At 34.1% G+C, this 25,714-nt stretch overlaps 1 protein-coding gene across 2 annotated transcripts in view; it reads left to right on the forward strand.

Annotated features, from left to right (window-relative positions):
* The window catches only part of GRIK2 (glutamate ionotropic receptor kainate type subunit 2), a 696,770-nt gene that overhangs the window by 456,499 nt on the left and 214,557 nt on the right, over positions 1–25,714 (forward strand). For both annotated transcript variants that reach the window (XM_066254474.1, XM_066254481.1), the window contains one exon: positions 19,171–19,377. In XM_066254474.1, coding sequence (XP_066110571.1) covers positions 19,171–19,377 — 207 coding nt within the window. The remainder of the gene's footprint in view (positions 1–19,170; positions 19,378–25,714) is intronic.

Here is a 25,714-nt window from a genome sequence, read left to right on the forward strand (position 1 = left end):
GTAATTATTATTATATGCTTTAACTTGCTGTAACTCTGCTTTATAAATTTTATAAAGTTACTTTCCTACTTTATAAATCACCATTACTGTGGAACTGGTGGGTGGTTAGAAAATTTGCCTACTGTCAGAGATACAAAAGTGGGCGGTAGGTATAAAAAGGTTGACTACCCCTGCTTTAGAGTAACTCATCATTAAAAGCAATGGACTCTTTATGTGCAAGTGAAGAATTACCCACAGGTGAACTGCACTATGGAGTGTTCGGGAGAAATATGACTTTTCATCTAAAAATACTTATATCTATTATCTATGTTTAATAATTTCTGAAAGGAGCACCACAGCTCATAGGCTGGGTGACACCAACCTGGCTGCTGGCATCTTCAATCACGAAGGGAAAATAGTTTGGAGAACTTGCTTTTGACTGATAAAAACTTTAATTTAGACCTCTAGATTTTAGCTCCAAGTTCAGTCACTGGGACTCAGTTCCAACCAGTTGAGTCAAGCCATCTTGGCCAACTTGACCACCCTGCTCTGCTAATGTCAACAGAATGTTGCAATGGTGTGACTGTCAATATGAAAATAGAGTGAATTTTGTACTTACTTTTTTTATTCTAAGAATCCATTCTTCTTTGTTAAACAGTATTCATCACCAATAGCCAGCCCTTTCTCTTCTCCATTTCCAATTTATTTCTTGTAAGAGCATGCTTTATCTCTTAAGTAAAATGAAGCCCTTTTTGATGACATGTTGATGCTCTTGCCCCATGTTTTTACAGCACTGCCTACAACCTACCAATTACTTTCTGCACATGATTTCTTACATATCTAAATTCTGCACCGACAACCTTTAGCAAGATTCTGTTACTTTTATTTTTTACTGTTGTGAGTTTTTATATTTATATATACATATTTCAATAGCCTCAGAACCAATTTGGTAAAGAGTTAGGTTAGGGACGTCAGTGCCTGCTTTCCACAGATCCTTCATTATGTTTGGTTCAAGAGTAAGAAATTATTCTGTGAAGAATGAATGCAAGATATTTCAGACAGTAGGAAAAGTATGTTTGAAGGCACAGACATATAAAAGAGTATAGAGAATATTAATAACAATAAGTAGCCCAGTACATCTAGGGCAGAGATTATATGCCAGAGAAGTGATGAGAGAGGGAGAGCAGGCAAGCACAGGACTGTAGAAGGCCTTTGTCAGTCTCCTGAAGGTACTTAGTTTATGCTATTTATAAGGGGGCATTTTTGAAGGATTTTAGGTGCATAAAATATGATCAATTGGGATTATTAAAAACTCATCTAAAAATTAGAAGTAGAATTGTATGTACTTAATGAGATAGTATTTGGTAAGACCAGCCAAGAGAACAGTGCAGGCATGAGAGTTGATAAGGTTCAAACTCTGGCAGTATTTGCAGGGTGTGGGGGAAGAAAATCAGATTCACAAGATATATATGGTGAAGAACGGGGGATATCTAGTAACAGTTTCAAAATTGGAGTTTAAGACAAAATTAGAGATTAGGAAGATTTTTTTTTTTTAATTTTGGTAAACACGGCTGGAAAAAGAATGATGTAAAAAAACAATTGGGGTAATACAAGAATTTAATATTGGGCATATTGCATTTTATTTTTCTATGGCTTAGTATCTGGTTGGCAGTTAGACGTGTAATTCTATAGCTGAAGAGAATGGTTCTTACTCAGTATGATATTTGGAGTTATCAGAATAGAAGTTAGTTGATATTATGAATATTGATGCTATTGTTCTTTAGAAAGCACATATGTGCTTTTTAGTGAATCTGCACCCCTGCACATTTCTTTCTTTCTTAATACTTCTGTTGATGTTGTCATGAATCAGCTCTATTCTGTTTGGCTTGACAAACAATTAGAAATTAAGGCTTCCCAAGGAAGATAAGAGTTTGGGTTAGGTGAAAATATATACAGATAGATAATGTATACATTTACTCTCTTTGAGTCAAGCTCAAGGGTCCCTTATCTATATTGAGAGGTATTGGATGACAATTACAAGACTTTCAAGTAAGTAAGTCCTAAATTATGTCAGGTACTTCCAACCTAACTTCACTTTCTGATCAATACCTGATTCTTAAGTCCTGATCTCTGTATGTTCAATCACAACTTGATTATTTGATATTGATTCCTATTTACTTCTCTTTGTTTGAGATTTAACTAGTGCTATTAATGTCAGACTGTATTCTGGCTCCAGTGAAACCCAGCACCATGAATCAAAAAGAAAAATACTGACCTCTTCCTTTGGCAGAAAACATATCTGTAATTTGCTCTACTGAATCACTAAAGTTAGTGCTCTTTGTCTAAAAAAACAGAATAATAGATGTGTCTCCAGGTGCTCATCCGTATAAGTTAATGTATAATATTTATACATATAAATATATGTATCATTACATAAGGCATTTATGCCATTAATTTATGGCATTGATTAGACAACTAAACAAGAATAACTATAAATATTATAAAATTAAATCCTATAAATTTCATATTCTGAGATCTCTTAGCTTTATTTCCATGGTAGTTGGATATAAAACATGAACATAAAAGTAACTTTGAATTTGTTTTGATCACCTTGTTTGAGTAAACATATTGCTCAAACAAACAAAAGGTTTTTACCACTTCATCTGAGAACTAATGGAATAACAATGCTTTTGCCTCATAGCTGTTTGGAAAACATTTCTTATTATATGAAGAATATACTGCATTCAAATATAATTAGAGTCAATACTCATCAAATATTTTTCCACAGATTTGTATCCTTAAAATAAATCTAAATTTATATTTCCTCCTTTGCATTCATATTTGAAATTATTGACAAATACGATACTCTCTGTCCTTAGAAATGAAACTACTTTCATAATACTGCCTGCAGTTTCTCTGCTCTGTAGCAATAATACTCTGATTATTAATTGGTTACATCAGAATTTCAGTGTGCTTCACAGTTCTGATAAGTATGTGATATAGATAACTCCTACAACTATTCTGTGGTTAAATAGATTTGGGAAAGACTGGGTTAAGCCAAATTCATTGTTTTTTGTTTTATTACTGAATCTTTAGCAAGTTTATATGTATTGTGGCTATCCCAAATACTTTTGATTGCATAATTTTTTTGAAAATAAAACCTGTAGGATAATTGTCAAGAACAATACACTATAGACAACACTAAATTAAGCCACAACAACTTTGAAGCCCTCATTGACATCTGTGAAGGAATTTACCTACATGAATTTAATCCATGACTGCCTACCCCACCGACACTTTGCAGAGGAGCTAACCTTTCCTATATTTAATTGACACAGTATCTGAATTTAATTTGTTACTGAAAATGGACTTTCTGCCAGTTTAAAGGACAAGTGGAAGTTAGAAAATCTAAGTTTGAATTATAAGTCTGCCATTTATTAGATGATTTACCTTGGGTAGTCACCTTAACTTTATAATGAGGGTAATAATGATGAAATGCAACTCGAAGTTTATACTAGGAGTAAAAATTTAGAAAATACATAGCATAGTTTCCAGCATAATAGTATCTGTAAATGATAATTTTGAATGAATTCAAAGTAACTTATAAATTATAAAGTAATGAATGGTGCTCACATTTACTGTGTTCCCCCAAGTTTTTTTAACCATGTTTATAAACATCTTCCTCTTAGGAACCACCATTCCTCTTCTTTGAGCCATGTGCCAGTGAAATTATTCTGTGTACCTTTTCTCATTTCATTTTTCTTACCTGAACAACTCTTATTTCTCCCCATTTATCTAATGTGTTCTCATTCTACAATCCATTTCTCTAATGGTCTTTCCTCTAGGATGATTTATCTAAAGACCTTGGAACATTTTTACTTTTCTTTTGCTGTCACCTAATGGTCCTCTTATCTATACAATTTATTCCTTGGGTACTTACATGAAAACTTGCATTATAGTTTACATTTTTCTATGCAAGTATTTTGAACTAGATTTAGAGATGCTTAAGAGAAACAACTCTGTCCTAAAGCAAGGTATTTTCTTTTATATGATAGGTTTTAAATAAACATTTGTTGATTTTATTGATTACGGAGGGCAGTGGCTGAAAGTTAAACTCACCATTCATTATGTAAAGAACTTTCAGCAGATACGTGTTGCTAACTACTACTGATCATTGATGGGTAATCCTCATTGCACAAGGACATTTTCTTATGAGCATTTTACATCCCTATTCAGGAATGTTGAAAAGCTTGCCAATATATCATTCCCTTTCAGTGTGACAAGGGTAGAAAGCCAGTTAGTAATCAGTTTTTGTTTCTAATTCATGTTTCTATCAGCTGATCTCTGTAATTTTGGGGAAAATATTAAGTAGAACCAGAGGATGCTAATGTTGAGTCTGCCTTTTTAAGACTCAAGAACCTCCAAACTCAAATTCTTGCATTAAATTATTAGACACAAAATTTTAATGATTGAAAATTCCATATTATAGACATTTGACAAATGTCTTCCTCTTTTCAGTTTGCTTTTTCTTCTCCCCAACATACATTCAAATTTAAACAATGTTTAAGAAGTGAAAAAATACCTAAAGGGAGAATACTGGGGGAAAAACTCTCAACTTCATTTCCTACATCAAAATTGCTTTTAGATAGATGCTGAAAAATAATCTCAGGAAAGGGAAGGCCATTCTAAGCAGGATATGAATTGAAGCCCTGATAATCAACAGTGATTATATCTAGATAGTTTTTCAGAATTTTATAGGAAAAAGTTTTTTTTTTTCCTAAATTAGATTTTTATGATAATATCTCTCCCTTTCTTGCTCCACACTCTCTTTCCCTTAAATCATCCAGCTATTTATTCTTTCCAGCATCACATGAATCATTTTCTCCCTCCAAAATATTTTCATTTACTCTATTTCTTTGTTTAACTCAGGAGTTCTTATTCCTCATTGCATATATGACTGGCTTCATAATTTCCGCTCTCAGTGTGAAATGAACATGACAATCTTTTGTTAAACTATTAAGAATTTTTAAAGGCAACAGTAGAGTAGTTAACCTAGCACAGGGTCCTTCAAAATGTTGGGCCTTGTATAACTACATGGGACACACACTCATGCAACTGTTCAACCGCACATTATAATCATCTAGAAAGATTTAAGAGGAATGATGCCTAGGGAGCACCCTAGATAAAGTAGATCATGATCTGGAGGTGGAGGCTAGATATCAATATTATAATTTTAATTGTAAAATTTAATTTAATTTATACAATAATTTAATGTATAAACAGGACTGAGAACTGAACTCAAATGCCATTTCTTGTGACTTCACATTGTACTTATCTATTTACTTTTCATCTCTTTCACTGGACTGTTTTGCTCCTTAAGAATAGGTACCATGTCGTATTAGTCTCCTCATCTTCATGACATAGAGCAATGACTAGAATATTATGAGCCTCTAAAACTGGTTATTGAGTGAAGGAACAAATAGGTAGATATTAATAGAACTGGTTTATTCATTTCATAGAGAATAATCAAGGAGAAAATAAAGGCAGCCTTTGCAAGATAATCTAAAAGTAAAAAGTGAAAGCATGTTCTTAAAGAGAATGGGATAAAGTAAAATAAAAGATTTGAGAAATTATATCTAAATATGAATTTTCTTTTTGAACATGATGTTGACCACAGAATAGCTTCCATAATTCTGTGCTTAGAGGGACAATTATTTTATTTTGCTATTACTCACTAATATTCCAGTGTTGAGAAAAACCAAAAACAAGGAATAGATATCAAAAAAATTTTAAACAGAATTAAGAAAAAATAATCACTCCCTAGATATACCTATTATAATTATTGGGAGAAAAGTTGGTTATATTACTTCTAGATGTACTGTGCAGCTTGTGAATGGGACTGTAGTTGGGAAGGAGTGTCTGTTTTTTTTTTTTTTGTATTTTTCTGAAGCTGGAAATGGGAGGCAGTCATACAGACTCCCGCATGTGCCCAACCGGGATCCACCCGGCACGCCCACAAGGGGGACGATGCTCTGCCCATCCGGGGCGTCGCTCTGTCGGACCAGAGCCACTCTAGTGCCTGGGGCAGAGGCCAAGGAGCCATCCCCAGCGCCCGGGCCATCTTTTGCTCCAATGGAGCCTTGGCTGCGGGAGGGGAAGAGAGAGAGAGGAAGGAGAGGGGGAGGGGTGGAGAAGCAGATGAGCACTTCTCCTGTGTGCCCTGGCAGGGAATTGAACCTGGGACTTCCACACGCCAGGCCGACGCTCTACCACTGAGCCAACCGGCCAGGGTGAGTGTCTGTTTTTAACAGTGGCATGTCAGATCAAAGTAGTAGAATAAATATAATTGTCCACAAATACTGGTAAAGTACAATTCTAGTACATACATACAGGGTTGAGAAAAAGTAGGTTTATAATTGTGAGTACACGAAACACAGTGTATATTATTGTATTATTTATTAATTATTTTATTATTTTTCATACAAGCAACTAACACTCACTTTTGCTCCACCCTGTACATTCTACTACATAAATTATATTGCTATAAGTTGTTTTTATCTAAATAGTATACCATAGCAATTTGAGGACACAAGAGATATTTCATTTATTTATTCTTCACAGGTTTTGATAAACTAAGAACAGAGGAATAGTCATATACTTTTGTCTATATGATTATTTTGTTTTATTTGTTGAGATAAAGTTCACAATATAAAATCACCATTCTCACCATTTTAAAATATACAATTCAGTAGCTTTTAGTACACTCATATTGTTGAGCTATCATCATCATTATCTTGTTCCATATTATTTTCATCTTCAAAAAGAAACTCTGTATCCATTAAGCTTTCACTGCCAATTCCTCCCTAAGGCCAGCCCCTGGCAACAATTAATTTGGTTTCTGTTTCTATGGTTTGCCTAGTCTACATTATTTCAAATAAATAAAATCATATAATAAGTGACCTAATTAGGATTAGCTTTTACATTTCTGCAAAAAGAGTGTGGGATGTTTGATGACTGCATTGAATTTCCACATTACTTTGGGAATTATTGCTATATTAACAATATTATGTCTTCCCATCCATGATCATAAAATGTCTTTCTATTTATGTAGATATTCTTTCCTTTCTTCTATTTTTTAATTTTCAATTTACAAATCATGTACCTCCTTGGTTACACTTACTACCAAGTAATTTTTTAAATAAATACATTTGTAAATTGAATTGTTTTCTTTTTTTTTTTTTTGTGACAGAGACAGAGACAGAGAGAAGGACAGATAGGTACAGACAGAGAGAGATATGAGAAGCATCAGTTCTTCATCATGGCTCCTTAGTCTCCTCACATGTTCACTGATTGCTTTCTTATATATATGTTTCTTGACCGAGGGACTAGAGCAGAGCAGTGACCCCTTGCTCAAGCCAGTGACCTTAGACTCAAGCTAGCGACCTTGGGCTTCAATCCAGAGATGTCTGGGCTCAAGCCAGTGACCATGAGTTCATGTTTATGATCTCATGCTCAAGCCAGTGACCACTCACTCAAGCCGGATGAGCTCGCACTCAGTCCTGCAACCTTGAGGTTTTGAAGCTGGGTCCTCCACGTCCCAGTCTGACATTCTATCCACTAGGCCACTGCCTGATCAGGCTGAATTGTTTTCTTATTTTTCTTTTTGGATTTTTCACTTCTACTGTATCAATATGCAATATATAGATTCCATGATGATCTTGTATTTATTTATTTTTGTTACCTTAGGGTGAAATTTTTTAGTCTTTTATTACTAAGTATAATGTCTTCTGTTGGTATTCCCTTAGCATGTTGAAGAAATATTTCTATTCCTTTGTTAAGTATTTTTTTGAATCAAGAAAGCTATTAGAGGGGTATACAGCACAATCAAATGTCAAAATAATCTAGAGATATTTTCTCTCAACATATGTACCCTGATTTATCAATGTCACTGCATTAAATTTAATAAAAAAAAATAAAATAAAAAAAAATTAAAAAAAAAAGAAAGCTGTTAAATTTTGTCAAATGCCTTTTATATACAAAACTGAGGTGATCATGGGACCTTTCTCTTTTATACTGTCAATTTTGTGTATTATATTATTTGATTTTCAAATTGAACCATTCTTGAATTTCTAGATTAAAAAAAAAAACTTGATCAAAATATATAAATAACTCTTTGGACATGTTGCTGGATTTAGTTTGTCTGTATTTTGTTGAGGATTTATTTATTTATTTATTTATTTATTTATTTATTTACTTTTTTGCATTTTTCCGAAGCTGGAAACAGGGAAGCAGTCATACAGACTCCCACATGCGCCCGACCAGGACCCACCCGGCATGCCCACCAGGGGGCGATGTTCTGCCACTCTGGGACGTCACTCTCTTGCAACCAGAGCCATTCTAGCACCTGAGGCAGAGGTCACAGAGCCATCCTCAGCGCCTGGGCCATCTTTGCTCCAATGGAGCCTCAGCTGTGGGAGGGGAAGAGAGAGACAGAGAGGAAGTAGAAGGGGAGGGGTGGAGAAGCAGATGGGCGCTTCTCCTGTGTGCCCTGGCCGGGAATCGAACCTGGTTCTTCTGCACACCAGGCCAATGCTCTACCAGTGAGCCAACTGGCCAGGGAGAGGATTTTTTCATCGATATTCTTAAGAAATATCAGGCTATAATTTGATTTTATTATGAAGAGGTTTTTTTGTTTGTTTGTTTTTTCTATTTTTCTGAAGTTGGAAATAGGGAGGAAGTCAGACAGACTCCTGCATGTGCCCGACCGGGATCCACCCAGCATGCCCACTAGGGGGCGATGCTCTGCCCATCTGGGGCGTTGCTCTGTTGCATCCAGAGCGGTTCTAGCGCCTGAGGCAGAGGCTATAGAGCCATCCTCAGCGCCCGGGCCAACTTTGCTCCAATAGAGCCTTGGCTGTGGGAGGGGAAGAGAGAGACAGAGAGGAAGGAGAGGGGGAGGGGTAGAGAAGCAGATGGGCGCTTCTCCTGTGTGCCCTGGCCGGGAATCGAACCCAGGACTCCTGCACGCCAGGCCGATGCTCTACCACTGAGCCAACCAGCCAGGGCCTTATTGTAAGAGTTTTTAAACCCTGGATTGATAACTCAGTGGTTAAGATATTGTGCCTATATGCCAAGATTGTGGGTTCAATTCCCAGTTAGGGCACATAGAAGAATGAACCAATTAATGCATAAATAAATGGAACAACAAATTGACATCTATCTATCTATCTATCATCTATCTATCTATCTATCTATCTATCTATCTATCTATCTATCATCTCTTTCCTTCTCTTTCTCTTTTTCTCCTTTTCTCTCTATATGATAAGTAAGTAAGTAAATAAATAAATAAAGGTATAAAAAAAGAGTTTGTCTGGTTTGTATCAGGATAAGGCTGACCTCAAATGAATTAAGAAATGTTTCTTCATCTTCTATTTTTTGGAAAAGTTTGACAAGAATTAGTGTAAAGTCGTCTTTAAATGATGGTAGAATTTACCAGGGGAGTCATCTGGTTCTGGACTTTTTAAAATTTTTTTGATTGGTAGGTTTTTGATTAAAAATTTAATCTCTTTATTTGCTAAAAGTATATTCAGATATTCTATTTCTTCTTGAGTCAGTTTCAGTAGTTGTATCTTTCTAAAAATTTGTCCATTTCATTTGGATTATCTAATTTGTTGGAGTACAATTGTTCCTATAACTCCCCTATAAATCTATTATCTTTTTAAGGTTAATAACAATATCCCTTTCTTTTACTTGAGACCTCTCTAGTTTTTTGTGTTTTTTTTTTTTTTTGGTTGGTCTATAAAGACTTGTCACTTTTGTTCATGTTTTCAAAGAACCAACTTTTGGTTCCACTGATTCTCTTTACTATTATGCTGTTTTTATAGATAGATAGATAGATATTGATATAGATATACTGTATATATGTAGTATATATACAGTAAACATTTCTTCTACATGTTTGTGTTTAGTTTGATCTTACTTTTCTAGTTCTTTAAGGTATGAATTTGTTATTGATTTAAAATCTTTCTTCATTTTAATATAAGCATTTATAGCCATAAATTTTCTTTAGAACTCTTCTTCCACTCCATTAAACAGATTTTGAAACATTCTGCTTTTGTTTTCACTTGTAACAAAGTATTATTCTAGTTTCTCTTCCAAATTCTTCTGCCTGTAACACATCTGTGAACTGTATTATTCCATTGCCACATATTTATAAATTTTCCAGCTTTGTTTCTGTTATTGATTTCCAATTTAATTGGTATTAGAAAAAATAGTTTGTAATTTTAACCTTTTAAAATTTATTGAGACTAATTTTATGGCCTGACATATGGACTATCCTGAAAAATGTTCTATATGCAACTTATATCACTGTTTTTTTCTACCTAAATTTTGTCTTTTATTTGCTTTATATATTTTTGGACCCTGTTTTTCGGTGCTTACATACTTATATTTGATATATCTTCTTGACAAAATGATACTATTTTCATGGAATATAGTTTTCATTCGTTAACTTTCAACATATTTGTGTCTCTGGACCTAAAATTAGTCTCTTACGGACAACATATATTTGAATCATATATGTTAGTTTTTTTAATATTCTAAGTATTGTCTTATATTTGGAAAATTTAACACATCTACATTTACTTAATTACTGATGTTGAAAGACTTCTTTCCTTTGCTATGTGGTTTTTATATGTAGCTTATATGTTTTATTCATTTACTTTTCTATTACTGCCTTGTTTTACATTTAATTGATTTTTTGCTGTGTACTGTTTTGATACCCTTCTCTTTTCTTTCACTATACATATTTTACTGAATTTCCTAGTGGTTATTATAGGAATTACATTTAATATTTGAATTTGTAGCCATCTGGTTAGAATTAATAGCAAATTAGTTTCAATAGTATGTAAAAACTTTCTATATAGCTCTGTTCCTCTACATTGTTATCACAACTGCATCTTTATATATAAATATATGCCTATTACCATAAATTTATCATTATTGTTTCATCCATTTTTAAATATATGAAAAAGAAGTTACAAACTAAAAATAAATGTAATATGCATTCATATTTACTTATATAGTTACCTTTTTCTGTATTTAAAAAAAATTCCTATGACTAAAATTTAGTGTCTGATGTTCCTTTATTTCAGCTCAAAGAACCTCCTTTCACATTTCTTGTATGACAAGTCTACTGGCAGCAAAATCCTTTAAATTTTATCTGAGAATATCTTAACTTCACCTTCATCTTTGAAAGATCGTTTTATTGGATATTGACAATGTTTTCTTCTAGTGCTGTAAAATCTCCATGGTTTCTGATGAGAATTGACATATTAAACATTATTGTTCATGGCAAACCATTTTACTCTTGCTGCTTTCAAAATTTTTCTCTTTGTCTTTCAGCAGTTTGATTATAACACCTTGCTGTGGACCACTTTTGGTTTATTCTACTTAGAATTAATTGAGTTTTCTGTGATTTATTAAATTTGAGAACTTGGCCATTATTGTCTCAGATATACTTTCTGGCTCCCTTTCTCACTCCTGTCCTCCTGGGAATCTCATAGTGCATTTGTCAATCCATTTGATAGTGTTCCACAGTCTCTTAGGCTCCGTGCATTTGACCTCATTCATTTTCCTTCTGCTCTTCACACTGATTTATTTCAGTTGACCTGTCTCTAGTCAAAAAAAACAACTGATTGTTTTTTTTTCTTGTTTAAATCTGCTGTTGAACCCTACCAGTGAATTTTTTATTGTAGTTCTTGTAATTTTCAGTTACATAATTTGTATTTGGTTCCTTCATATAATTTTTATTTATTTATTATTGTTCTCTGGTGAGACATTATTCACATAGCTCCTTTCAGTATTTTGTCTTTGGTTTCTCTTATCCCTTATATTTAAAACAGTTGATTTAAGTCTTTTCTAGTAGGTCCAGTGGCTGCTCTCTGTCAGGACAGTTCTTATAAGTGGGCTGTATTTTTTTTTGTTTCCTTCCATACCTCATAAATTTTTGTCAAAATGTGGACATTTTGCATGTATAATGTATAATTGTTACATTGTTATAATGTAACAATCCTGTAAATTAGACCCCATCTCCTCATTGAGGAATTGTTATTGTTTTTGATGGTTGTCGTTTGCGTAGTGGCCTTGCTGAGGTAATTTTCTAAAGTCTATATTCTTTGTTAAGTATGGCCAATAAAGTCTATGTTTGTGAGGTTAGTTGTGGTCTCATAATGACTTTACTAAGATTTCTTTAAACTCCTGAAACAAAATAAGAAAAATAAAAAATTTTCCCATTTTTATAGTTTAATTGTGAATAGAGCAATTCTTTGTTGCTTAGCCAGGCAGTTTACAAGTTTACTTTTCCCTTTCTGCTTGCACTGAACCAGAAGTTCAGCCAGAGGTAAATGCTTAAGTCCTCTCAAGTTTATCGCATCATACATCATGCCATAGGCATGTCTATGGTTTCCTTTGAATATAGATTTCTTTGAATATGCTGAACTTTTTAATAGACTTAAGTTTTTCAAGTATCTCCTTCTCCAGCCTCTTCTGTTCCAGGCAGTTTCGTTCATCAACTTTCTGCCCCTGCTATCATCTATCATCTCTTGCTCTGGAGGTAGTGGCTATTATAGTTGCCTTTACATGCTTATGACAGCATTACCTATGAAGCAGCTTAAGACGCCAGGAACCTCTTTATGTAGGTAAAACAAGGTCAGCCCTTAAGCAGATCCTTCAGGGAACAATCACACAGTCAAAACACTAAAATCCCTTTTTTGAGAATAAGCCCAAACTGTTTCCTACAGTACTCACAACCTACACCAGGAATGTAGGCTGCCTTCTTCAAGGCTGCTGCAGAATTGGGGAGTGGAAGATAGTAGTAACAGGGCAAATTGATATACCAGAGAAGTCTTCCAGCAAAATTCTGCACAGAGCATTCTGCTAGTTATTAGAAACAGGGTTATATTAAATTCCAAAGTACCTAAAACAATTGATTGTTTAAATCTCTGACAGTTTTCATAGCTTCTATGGCTGTTTTAGTTCTGCAATGGTAGAGCTGGGTGGTCGCAAGCCCTGCTTGGTTGGCTCAGTAGAAAGAGCACTGGCTCAGTGTATGGACATCCTAGGTTTGATACCTGGTCAGGGCACACAGGAGAAGCAACCATCTGCTTATCCTTCCTCTCTCTCCCTCTTCTCTCCCTCTTTTACTCTTGCAACCAGTGGCTCAGTTGATTTGAGCGTGGCCTGGGCATTGAGGATAGCTCTGTTGGAGTGCATCAGCCTCAGGCACTAAAAATAGCTTGGTACTTGAGCATTGGCCATACATTGGATTGCTGAGTGGATCCTAGTTGTGGCACATGTGGGAGTCTGCTTCACTGTCTTCCCTCCTCTCATCTAAAAAAATAAAAAAAAGACCATGATAATACATTGATTATTTTGGAGTTGTCATTTTTACTTAAAATTCACTATTCTATACAGAGTTAGTAATGGCCAGTTAAAATCAAAATTTTCCATTTGAAAGCATATATTATCATTAGGGAGACAGTTCTATTATTATCATAATCTGCTTTTTTTTTTTTCAGTTACATGATACATTATGTGTTCTTAATCTAACCAGGGGTGTTGCTTATTAGAACAATGAAATAGGCCATGACCGGATAGTTACAATAACTTATTTGTTAAAGAAATATCCATCTTCTTACCATTGCTGTTGATGATAATGTCCTTTCATCCTTTATCTCCTGTTTTAAAGCATAATTTTCCACTTAGTATTCTCTTGAGTATTCTAAGGCAAAATGTTTATGCTTGGTTTTTTCTTTTACATTTTGTCATATTAAGGTGCAAGTTCTACAGTTTTAAAGAGCTCTCTCACCTTCCTGAAGAGGCAGCTTCAGCAGCATCATTGCCCTTGCCCTTCATGTTGGTCATCTATTAACTTTCTACTTCTGATCAACTACTCAGCACCTACCTTGATCTTCACCCTCTTTCAAAAGCAATTTGCTCTGCTACTACTTGTCGGCACTTTCAGTGTGAGCACAGTTATAAGAAATAAAGACTATGAACATAAAGCTCAGAAAATTAAAAAAAATAAAATTTTGGGGAAAATATAAACAGCTTAGTTTTAAGTTTTAAAATCCGGAAATTTATTTTATAATAATGCTATAAAAAAGATGTTTTGTTTTGTTTTTGTTTACCTTATTTTCATTAAGGAAAAATTAGGAGCCATGAACAATATAAATGCATAAAATATATATTACTATTATTTCTTATTGAGGATATTGTTACTCATAGTCAATAAGAGTTTCAACTGGTTGCCAAAAACTTATTTTAAGTTTTCTGGTCATAAGGGTAAATTCAGAACCAACTGAGGCTAACTGGATATCTATTTCTTTCTTCTAAAAAAAATATTATAGGTCTTGAGGTTTACCAGAATGCTGTAAAACAAGACGCACACACACATACACACACACACACACAAACACAGAGTTATGTTTCTTAGAAATGTACTCTGAAGTGATGTTTTATTTTAGTAATTAATGAAACAGAGTAGCCATGTCAATAATATAGGATTATATGAAATATATAAGAATCTCAAATTCATCACTAGATTGGAAGTTTCATTAGGGGAGGGACGTTTAAGTATTGTTTTTTTAAATTTGTTTTTAACTGTTGTATATCAGGGAAACTAGTTCATAATAAGAGTGCAGTACATGTTTGAATAAAGAAATTAGTTACATAGTTTAATTTAATTATTGTTATAGCAAGGTATACATGTCATATAAAATGAATTTGTGTTTTTATGTCCTTGCTATTTAAATATTATGAGTAAAATTATATAGTTGAAGGGTTAACACATGAAGAAGCTAATTTAGTTTTCTGTAGAGTGGAGAGATGTATGAGTTATATACTTATAATCATAAAGCTTTATTATATTTAAATAAACCATTTTGTTCCCCTGAACCTAAAACATATTTCAAATTTTCAGAACTTCATTTTAGGTTTATTCTGTGCCGACTTCCCATCTAATGCAGATAAAAATATATGAGTTATTGGGTTCTTTAAAACTGGGGTTGATAGTGGAAATGCTGACAAATCTTTATTACAGATGCCAGTAGAATGAAGTGCCTTTACCTCTAGTAAATGCTGATGTGGAGATTTAAGACTATATGAGAAATCAGTGAAGTTGTCCTGGAGAGGTTTATCATATTATTCACTGAACTCAATGTGTGGTATAGTAATTGCTTCTGCTACCATTTTTCTTTTATTCTGTGAGGTTATTATTTATCCTTGTGCTGTGTGAAACAGAAAGAGAGTTTAAAAGAGAGTCATAACTCGGTGTAAACTATCTTGTGGCACAGTGTAACTGGAGATAGAAATCACAGCTGGAACACTGTGTCTTGCCAGAATTAAATATAGGAAGAACGATATTTGACATTGCTGAAATCCATAAATACTAAAAAAGACACAATCAGACCACATAATTTTTTCTTGTGATATGAAAACCTGTTTTAAAAAATATATATCTTATTTCATTTGTGCAGTGGTTGCCAGGGGGAGGGAAAGGGAGGAGAGGGAGAGAGGGAGAGAAAAGGGACAGGCATAAAGAAAACCAAATAAAAGGTGACAGAAGATGATTTGACTTTGGGTGATGTGTATACAACATAATCGAATGTCAAAATGACCTGGAGATGTTTTCTCTAAATCTATGTACTCTAGTTGACTAAAGTCATCCCATAAAAATTAATGTTCTAAATAAACTTAAAAATATATGTATATCTAAATAAGCTTTTTACTCTCACAGGGATCATCAAATTCATTTGCCTGTGATGAAAGTTTTCTTATAGATTATAGATGAACAAAATCTGTTAATAAGTTAGATGAGTTAGATGGTTACTACTAAAAGCTAGATTAATTTATTTTTATTTTTTAATTAATTTATTTTTTTTAGTGAAAGAGAGAGAGAGACAGAGAGAGGGATAGACAGACAGGAAGAGAGAGAGATAAGAAACATCAACTCATAGTTGCATCACGGTAATTGTTCACTGATTGTTTTCTCATATGTACCTTCACTAGGGAGTTCCAGCTGAGCCACTGACCCCTTGCTCAAGCCAGTGACCTTGGGTTCAAACCAGTGACCGTGGGTTTCAAGTCAATGACCTTTGGTCTCAAGCCAGCGACCATGGGGTCATGTTTATGATCACAGGCTCAAGCTGGTGACCCTGTGATCAAGCTGGTGAGCTGGTTTCAAGCCAGAGTAGCATGTGCTCAAGCTGTGACCTCAAAGTTTTAACCTGGGACCTCTGTGTCCCAGGCTGACGCTCTATCCACTGCACAACACCTGATCAGGCTAGATTAATAGTATTTAAATAGCATAATAATTTTTGAAATTTTTGCTTTGTTTGTACCTTATGCACATATATCCCTCACATGCCTCATGCACTCGTAAGTAATCACTAGCTTTTATCGTATTTTTCCCCAGTGTGCAAGTGAATTTGTATTAAAAATATGCCATAAGGATTTTGAAATAAAAAGTTAAAATAGAGACAATGGTGATTTAACAGTGCAAATAGGAAAATAAGATCATTTTTAGATATGTATTAGTACCTAAATCTGATGAGTTTAAACTATGCTATTTTTGCAAATTCTGTACTTTTATGTTAAAAACACATATTCATATTTGTAAAGGAGATAATTTGTGATGTAGAAAGTGAATTTTCTGGATTATATATTTACTTTGTTTCTACAACGTTTTGATTGCATTGATTAATGAATAAATGTATCACCAGTTTTGCATGCAGTATAGATCAGTGGCTAATCCCAGTTATTAAAAATAATAATAAATACATGAAATACATATTACATTATCTAATGTGCAATATAAAATTCTGCATTTTTATGGTTTTTGGAATTTTTTAATGTGGGAATTATAGTGTGGTGGTAGGTGGTCTAGCAGTCTGACTACTTGACTTTATGATAAATGTTGTTAACTTTAGGCAAAAAATACTTAACACCCCTGTCCTCAGTTACTTCATCTGTAAAAAAAAATATTACTGACTGCACCTGGTGGTAATGAGAAATAAATGAGTTAATCTAAGGGAAGCGCTCAGAATAGGACTTGACACGAAGTGCTTGGAAAATAGAAGATGGTGGCATTAGTGCAGGAAGCTTGAAAAATGGTTCGTTTGTGGCTTTTAAATTTAAAAGAAAGTATATATTCACTTATTTATAAGTCAGAAACTGAGACCAAAGTTTGAATTTGTTAGAGATAATTTATTGAACCAAGGTAATTCTTTTGATTCCCATTCCACCAACCCTAAATTCTTAGGCTATCCCCTCTTTTGCAGGGGAATATGGTGTGTTCTTCTCAAGCCTCTAACCCTCTGCTCATGGGTTAGGGGCCTGAGGATTTGTTTCTACCATACTACAACCTCGCAGGGGAAACTACCTCTTCAAGTTCAAGTTCTCTTGTTTTACTCAGTTGACCAGAGCAATTTTTTTTTTTTTGTAAACCTGGCGATGTCTGGTATTACTGATGCAAATTTAAGGAACTATCTTGCCATATAAATTGTTCATGTCTAGTACAGAAGATATACATATAAATTACCACTCACTATTTAATATGGTAAATATTATGGTAAAAGAATTCAAAAGTCATGTAGGAGAACCAGAAAAAGAATACACCTGAAATGCCTGAATATGACTGCTGAGCTCAGGATAGCTGTTTAGTTGTAGTAATCCTTCTTTTCAGGGTAACAGGGGCATTTAAACTGTTAGGTAATATGTTATCTAACTTAAAAGACTAGGTATGGAAAGCTATATAAAATAGTGAGGAAAGTATATATCCTGGAATTTAAATAACCTGAGTTAAAATCTCTACTTTTCTTCTTTTTAGTTTTTCTTACCTATTCATAGACATATGATCTAGAAAAAGAATTTAACTTTTCTTGAAGAATGACCAATGTGAAATAGTTTTAATAATCACCTTACTATTGTTTGCGTCTATAGGGATTTTTTCATTTGTTTGTTTTGTTTTGTTTGTTTGTTTGTTTTCAGTTAATCCCTTCATTGATGGCTGGTGTCCCCTTTTTGGAACAGTCCAGTGTCATTTTGATCTCAGGGCTTTTACTTGCTGTGTCTTGGCCTAAAATGCTCTTCTTTCAGATTTTCAAATGACTAGACTCTTCCTTTTTTTAACTTCTACCTCAACTCTCATCTCCTCAAAAGGAATTCCACACTTATTATTTCATTGTCTTATCTTCTCTTATCTTATTAAGTATCTTCCAGTTTTTCTGTATAATGTTTCCCGATTTTATACCATTTATTGACATATAAAATTACATGTTTAGGCATTCATTATTGGTTTTCTCTTTCATATCATGAACTTTATTACTTGGATTTTTCTTTTAGAAAGAGGAGGGCTGCATCAGAGTAGATGGCCAACATAATGAATATGTTCCTGATAAATGTTAGTTTTTTTATATATGTTCTAAAATAAGCTATTACTTTTTTCCTGTAAGTAAATGTATTAGTTGTAATTTTCATAGTTGTTAAAAAATGTGATAATGTATATAAAAATCTCTAATTCTTTGCATGTGCTAGGTAATTAGGCAATGAGTTTTTTAATTCTTTTTCAATAGATCCCACTAAAACAACACATCAGATATTGATAAAGGTTATAAATCAACTTGGGATATTGTAATGATAGTGAAATTATATTTATATGTATTATATATTATATCTGTACATATTATATTTCTGTATTATACAGTATGTAGCATGTCATATTGTCATACTTATTATATGTGGTATAAGCTATATATTAAAGATATGTAACTATTTTTATTATTTTCAAGGTAAATTATTATATTTAAATATTCTTTTGTGAAGAACAAATATTACTGATAATCTACCTTGTTAGTATTTCAAAATATAAAGTGAGGCAAAGGTAAGTTTATAGTTATGAGTACATGAAATACAGAGTTTATTCTTGTATTATTATTTATTATTATTTTCCATAGGAACAACTGTAAACCTACTTTTGTCCCATCCTGAATATTAATTAAAATTAGAAAAAGATATAATTTATTTGTGTCATAAATTAAAGTGAAATTTTCTATCTTCTAAGAAAAGCTATAATTCTGATATTAGGTTTCATGATTAACTGATACCTCCTACATTCATATTCACTGTTTCCAGGAAGAACCTTATGTCCTGTTTAAGAAGTCTGACAAACCACTCTATGGGAATGATCGATTTGAAGGCTATTGCATTGACCTTCTCAGAGAGTTATCAACAATCCTTGGCTTTACATATGAAATTAGACTTGTGGAGGATGGGAAATATGGAGCCCAGGATGATGGCAATGGACAGTGGAATGGAATGGTCCGTGAACTAATTGATCATGTAAGTCTTTTTTCTCAGTATTTATCACCTTTGGTAGATTATTATTTCTTTTTGATGGTCATTGGTTAATAATGTCAAGTATATATTTCCTTCAACCATTTTATTGAAAGTATGTTTTTTTGCAATTAAATATAAAGAATCAAAGAGAGATGTAAAGTTCATTATAAAGAGTTTTCTATCTTAAATTAGTATTCAGTTGTTTTGATATCTTGAAGTATTTTCTTTTAACTTATAAAATGGATGTGATTTTCAACATTGATTTTTTTTTTTTTTTACTTTTAATGCCAGCTTTTCTCAATAGAGTGAATGGGTGATACAAATCTAAATTTCATGATAAATATTTTCTATACTAAGGTATTTTCTATATCGGCAAAGAGCATAGAATAAGGTACTATTTTAAAATAAAGCAAGAATATTAAACATATTTTAACAGGGTGATAAACATTTTGTTTTATATTTTTTAATTAAAGAAACCAAGAATTTTTTTCATGGACAAGAAAGCATTATTTATCATAGTTATTTTATTTTATTTTATTTTATTTCTGAATTTGGAAACAGGGAGGCAGTCAGACAGACTTCCACATGCCCACCAGGGGGCGATGCTCTGCCCATCTGGGGCATCACTCTGTTGCGACCAGAGCCATTCTAGCACCTGAGGCAGAGGTCATGGAGCCATCCTCAGTGCCCGGGCCAACTTTGCTCCAATGGAGCCTCGGCTGTGGGAGGGGAAGAGAGAAACAGAGAGGAAGGAGAGGGGGAGGGGTGGAGAAGTAGATGGGCGCTTCTCTTGTGTGCCCTGGCCAGGAATCGAATCCAGGACTCCTGCCATGCCAGGCCGATGCTCTATCACTGAGCCAACCAGACAGGGCCAAGAAAGCATTATTTATAATGTCTTAGTTGGTAAAGTCATTCCTTTGAAATAAATTCTTATCTTTTAAATATAGCATTGTATTTATTTTGTGATTTGTAACATTTAAGTTTATTTTACTATTTGCCATAATACTAGGGGTAAATAATTGCTAAGAATTCTACAAAATAATAAAAATAATTTTCTTTTAAATTTTTATTTATTAATTTTATAGAGGGGGAAAGAGACAGAGAGAAAGAAGGGGATAAGGATACTATTTTACCATATCAGTTCACTATATGATATTATACCATATCAGTAATCCTCAGTGTTGTAATGTATGCTTGGTTGTATCATTTTGCTTAAAAATACTGAAAATCACTAAGCGACACAGATAATACAATTGCAGAAAGTATTCAGAATTCCAGAATATTTTTAAAAGAATGGCACAAAAGTTTCACAATAGTTTACACCAAATGTTACACTCAAACACCATGTTCCTTTAAGAATGTGCTATGTATTTTCCAAATGATTTTATTCTTATGTTGCCTTCCTAAGACCCCACTGAGAGTGTCTATTCAAGGGCCGAGTAAGGAAATAAACAGTGACATATCTTCCTCTAGAAAATAAAACATCATAATTTTTTTATATTTTATAAAATATTTTACCAAGATTTTCCACTCTTAAATGTAAGTTTAGCTGTTGAAACTGAGATAGTGGAGATGAGTTCATAGAAACTTGCTATTCCATTCGTAGTATGAAATTAAACATACATTTTATTTGTAGCCTTTGATAGTTTTATTCCTCATGGCTAAGAACTCATTTATAGGCTCATAAGACAACTGTTGTAAGCATGTTATTCATATAGCCAACTAGAGTTATTCATCTACATGAGGGAAACACCTAAGTTGCAATAAACTAGAAGCCCATATTGTAATAGGACTGCTTAAAGAAGACAAGAACAGTTAAGTTTCAAATCTTTGGTGATGCCTGACCTGTGGTGGCGCAGTGGATAAAGTGTCGACCTGGAAATGCTGAGGTTGCTGGTTCGAAACCCTGGGCTTGCCTGGTCAAGGCACATATGGGAGTTGATGCTTCCAGCTCCTCCCCCCTTCTCTCTCTCTGTCTCTTTCTCCTCTCTCTCTCTCTCTCTCTCCCTCTCCCTCCTCTCTAAAGATGAATAAATAAAAAAATAAAAAAAAATTAAAAAAAAAATCTTTGGTGATGTCTCCTAGGCAGTGGAAAACTACAAGAAGATATATGCTTGTAATCATCCATATAAGAGTTAATAAAGAGCATGCAAAGTCTCTGAATATGTGGATTAAAAATAGACCTTAAATCTGTCCCTACCTTCTAGTTTTACACCCAGCAATCTAGTTCAAACTCTTGCTACCTCATTTTTATTATAAACTTCCTTCCTCACCTTTAGGAATCCACCTGTACATTATTGTCAGATTCTTATGTTATCATCAATGTCTTAAAGCTTTCCCACTCAGAGCATTGTAGAGATACTGAAAGATGCAGAGACAATTTCAAGTATTCCTGTTGACTTTTAATTTCTTATCCATTGTCCTTTGACCTTTAGTGGTTCATGCACTCCTTCAGTTCTCTCATCTTGTCACCTATTTAAAGTTCGCTTCCAGGAATCTGTGTTGTGCTCCTGCTCCACAGGCCTTTCCTGACCATTTCAGTGCTTTTAAGAGCCCCCCCCCCTTTTTTTTTGCCTGATCAGTGGTGGCGCAGTGGATAAAGCGTCAACCTGGAAATGCTGAGGATGCGGGTTCAAAACCCTGGGCTTGCCTGGTCAAGGCACACATGGAAGTTGATACTTCCAGCTCCTCCCCTCTTCTCTCTCTCTCCTATCTTTAAAATGAAAAAATAAAATCTTTTTAAAAAATTTTTTTAAAAGAGACCAATTTTTGAATACCTATAGAATTACTGCTTCTTGTGCTTAATCACAGACACTCCTTGTATTTCAGACTCGACTCTTTGTCCTTTAATCTTTCAGCTGGTGGCATCTTAAGCCAGTCATATGCTGGGGTTTCTCTGACCTTGTGTCATAATGCTGATTAAATGTGTGAGGAAATATTGTGTTCTCATACTCCACAGACCTATAATTACATCTGAACTTTGCCAATTTGAGAATTTGGGTGTCTCTATCTATCCATCAACCTATCTTCCTTTTTACCTACCTATCAAGCGTCTATGATGAGTATCTTGGGGAAGTTATGGATCCTGTTTTAGGGTCAGTTTTATCGTATGTACAAATGGGAATAATATACTTGTTTCATAGAATAATGATGTGGACTAAATGTTAATATCTGAGTATGCAGCAACATTTTAGGCCTTTTTAATTTAGTTAAATGGATCAGCAGGACAGCAGAGATGGGGGATAGATGCAGGAGACACAGTGAAAGGAAGAAAGACAACGATATGAGGAAAGAATAATTTAAATATTATTGGACAGTAATGCTGATCTCACTGTAGGTCCAGGACTTACTGTGTGAAAGAAATCTTGGCATAGATGAACACTATTATGAATACAGATATAGATTTAAAACAAACAAAACAAAAAAACAACCTTAAGTCAAAAAACTACTGCGTATTTACCTGGTATGCAATTATAGAAACAAAATTCACTTCCGCAACTGGGCTATTTAAGGAATTTACACATTATATTCGAGAAGTTGACTCTCATTTAAGGTATGAATTTATATTGCACAGGTCTTAGTGTGTTGCCTGGCAATTAATTGTTGTTATTATTTATTATTATTATCACTATTACTATTACTGTTACTATATCCCAAGGGTATGAAATGTTTTCTTTCATGTTGCATTATCTTGGCTATTACTATGAGTTACTTTACCAGATTACTATTGAACCATGATTATTATATATTTAGAACAAATAACTGACTAGATGTGTGATATACTACTTTCAGAGCAAAGGTTTTTTTTTAATAATTATAGCAAAAATATTTTTAAATTCATATTCTCAATCTTCTTACTTTCTTAAAACTGAATAGATTGGACTATGAAAGGTGTCTGCTTTTTTAAGTAACATTTAAGCTTAGCTTTTTTAAAAGTGCCGATGAACTTGACAACTCCTTTGTGCTTAAAAAGACTTGTGTTTTAATATCATTACCATTTGTGGTTGGTAGAAGAATGTATAAGGCAATAAAAGCTTATTTTTTTTCTTTTTAGTGAGGCTCCTTTTTATATCTAAGTGCTGCTGAAATTTTAAAAGCAAACAAACAAAAACTTGATTATTTGACAGTTTAAGAAAAACTACAGGAAAAAAAATTCTGGTTCAGTTTATAAAACATGAATGGTAAAGAGGGAAGTCTGTTGGGGTCTGCTCTTATTTTATATTATTTTTAAAAGGACTCCTGATGTTATGGTTTCCAGATGCATGAGTGCTCCCAGCATGTTTCCTTAGCATTGCAATTGGTACTTAACACTATCAAGCCATTTATGATTCATAAATGAACCTTGGAAGACCTCACTATACTTTGCTTGTGCTTGCTGATTGCATTTTTTTTTTATGTACTAGGAAGAAATCAAATATTTGCTTTTCAGGGAACTTAAAAAGGCTCCAGGTAATATCACAATAATGGAAAGGCTAAATCAGAAACCAGTTTCCACTAAATGAGAATTGACTTGCCCCGTATCTTTAAATTTTGATCCACATTGTCTCAATTTTGTACTGCAATGGAAGCATTCTAATATTTTCAGAAAAAATTAAAGGAGAGTAATATTATAACTACTTTCTTTGAGTTATAGACAAATAACTAAATAATAGAAGTGCAAATTAATTTATATTTTCCAATGACCTCAAAATGACAACTATAAAACATTACAGATAATATTGAAGGTCCTTACCATAAAATCTCTTAATTCATTAATTTTCCAAGTCAAGCACAAAAGACTGAATCACATTTTCCTCATGCTTCTATATGTTCTACATGCTTTAACAACAAAAAGAGGCCCTGGCCGGTTGGCTCAGCGGTAGAGCGTCGGCCTAGCGTGCGGAGGACCCGGGTTCGATTCCCGGCCAGGGCACACAGGAGAAGCGCCCATTTGCTTCTCCACCCCTCCGCCGCGCTTTCCTCTCTGTCTCTCTCTTCCCCTCCCGCAGCCAAGGCTCCATTGGAGCAGAGATGGCCCGGGCGCTGGGCATGGCTCTGTGGCCTCTGCCTCAGGCGCTAGAGTGGCTCTGGTCGCAATATGGCGACGCCCAGGATGGGCAGAGCATCGCCCCCTGGGGGGCAGAGCACCGCCCCTGGTGGGCGGGCCGGGTGGATCCCGGTCGGGCGCATGCGGGAGTCTGTCTGACTGTCTCTCCCTGTTTCCAGCTTCAGAAAAATGAAAAAAAAAAAAAAAAAAAAAAAAAAAACAACAAAAAGAAATCCAAATCTATAGAAAAAAAATGTGTAAAGTTTATTTGATCCAAAATTTTGGAAGACAGTCCCACTGTCTTCAGACCTCATGTATTAAGACCTCAATGTATTGAGAAAATATTGTGGAGAATAATAAATTAAGACCTCAATGTATTGAGAAAATATTGTGGAGAATTGCCGATTTGCAGTTCCTTTTCTGCATTTAGAATCAAAGGAGAAAAACATTAAGGAAGGTATATGAAATCCACAGTGAAAGATTGTGGGAGCAGGAGAAAGCAAAGCAGGAAAGCTCTATGACTGGAAAAAATTACAATGATGAAACACGTACTGCTGTTACATCGGTAGGTACAGGCTATTTAGTTATCATTTACAGCACATGGAGATGGTACTTGGGGAACAAGATAACAGTGAGGGGTTTCTTGGTCTTGTGCTGTGTTGGTCTTGTGCCCTTATTCCTGTGGTTATGTCTTCAAGGGGTCTGGAAAGGAAAATTCTCTGACATTTCAACATTTAACTATATTCTCTTAGATGCTGAAGAACAATCAAGGAAGCTATAGGCCTGGTACCAGGGATGCTACCACCTGCCATGACCTGCCCAGTTAGGAATTTAGGATCAGACCATCCTGTGTGGTTACTTTTGGTCATTGAGCTTGTCAGGCCTGCCATGTACACCTTCTCCCCACCCCAGATCTCTCTGTTTTTTCTCTTCCACAGGCCCTTTTGCATTCACACATATAATCAGTATCTTAAATTTGATATTCTTGTCCACTTTGTATAAATTGCTCAATAGTATTCTAGATAGAAATATACCATTTTTATTTAACTAGTCTTCTATTGAGACGTTCAAGTTATTTCCAGTGTTATATAATAGTATAAAAACTAATGCTGTCATGAAGAGTCACATCATGTCCCCTGGAGCTTCTCTGAAGGATGCACTGAGAAAGGAATTGGTCAGAGTTGACATATATTTTTTTTATTTTATTAGATATTAAAAATAGTTCTCCGAATTCTTTTACTAGTTTACATTTCTACTAGTAGTGTAAAAAGTTTCTGTTTGTTTGAAAAATTATTAACTTAAAAGACTTACTCT

This window comes from Saccopteryx bilineata, chromosome 1, assembly GCF_036850765.1.
Source record: "Saccopteryx bilineata isolate mSacBil1 chromosome 1, mSacBil1_pri_phased_curated, whole genome shotgun sequence".
In the NCBI taxonomy this organism is placed as follows: Eukaryota; Metazoa; Chordata; class Mammalia; order Chiroptera; family Emballonuridae; genus Saccopteryx; species Saccopteryx bilineata.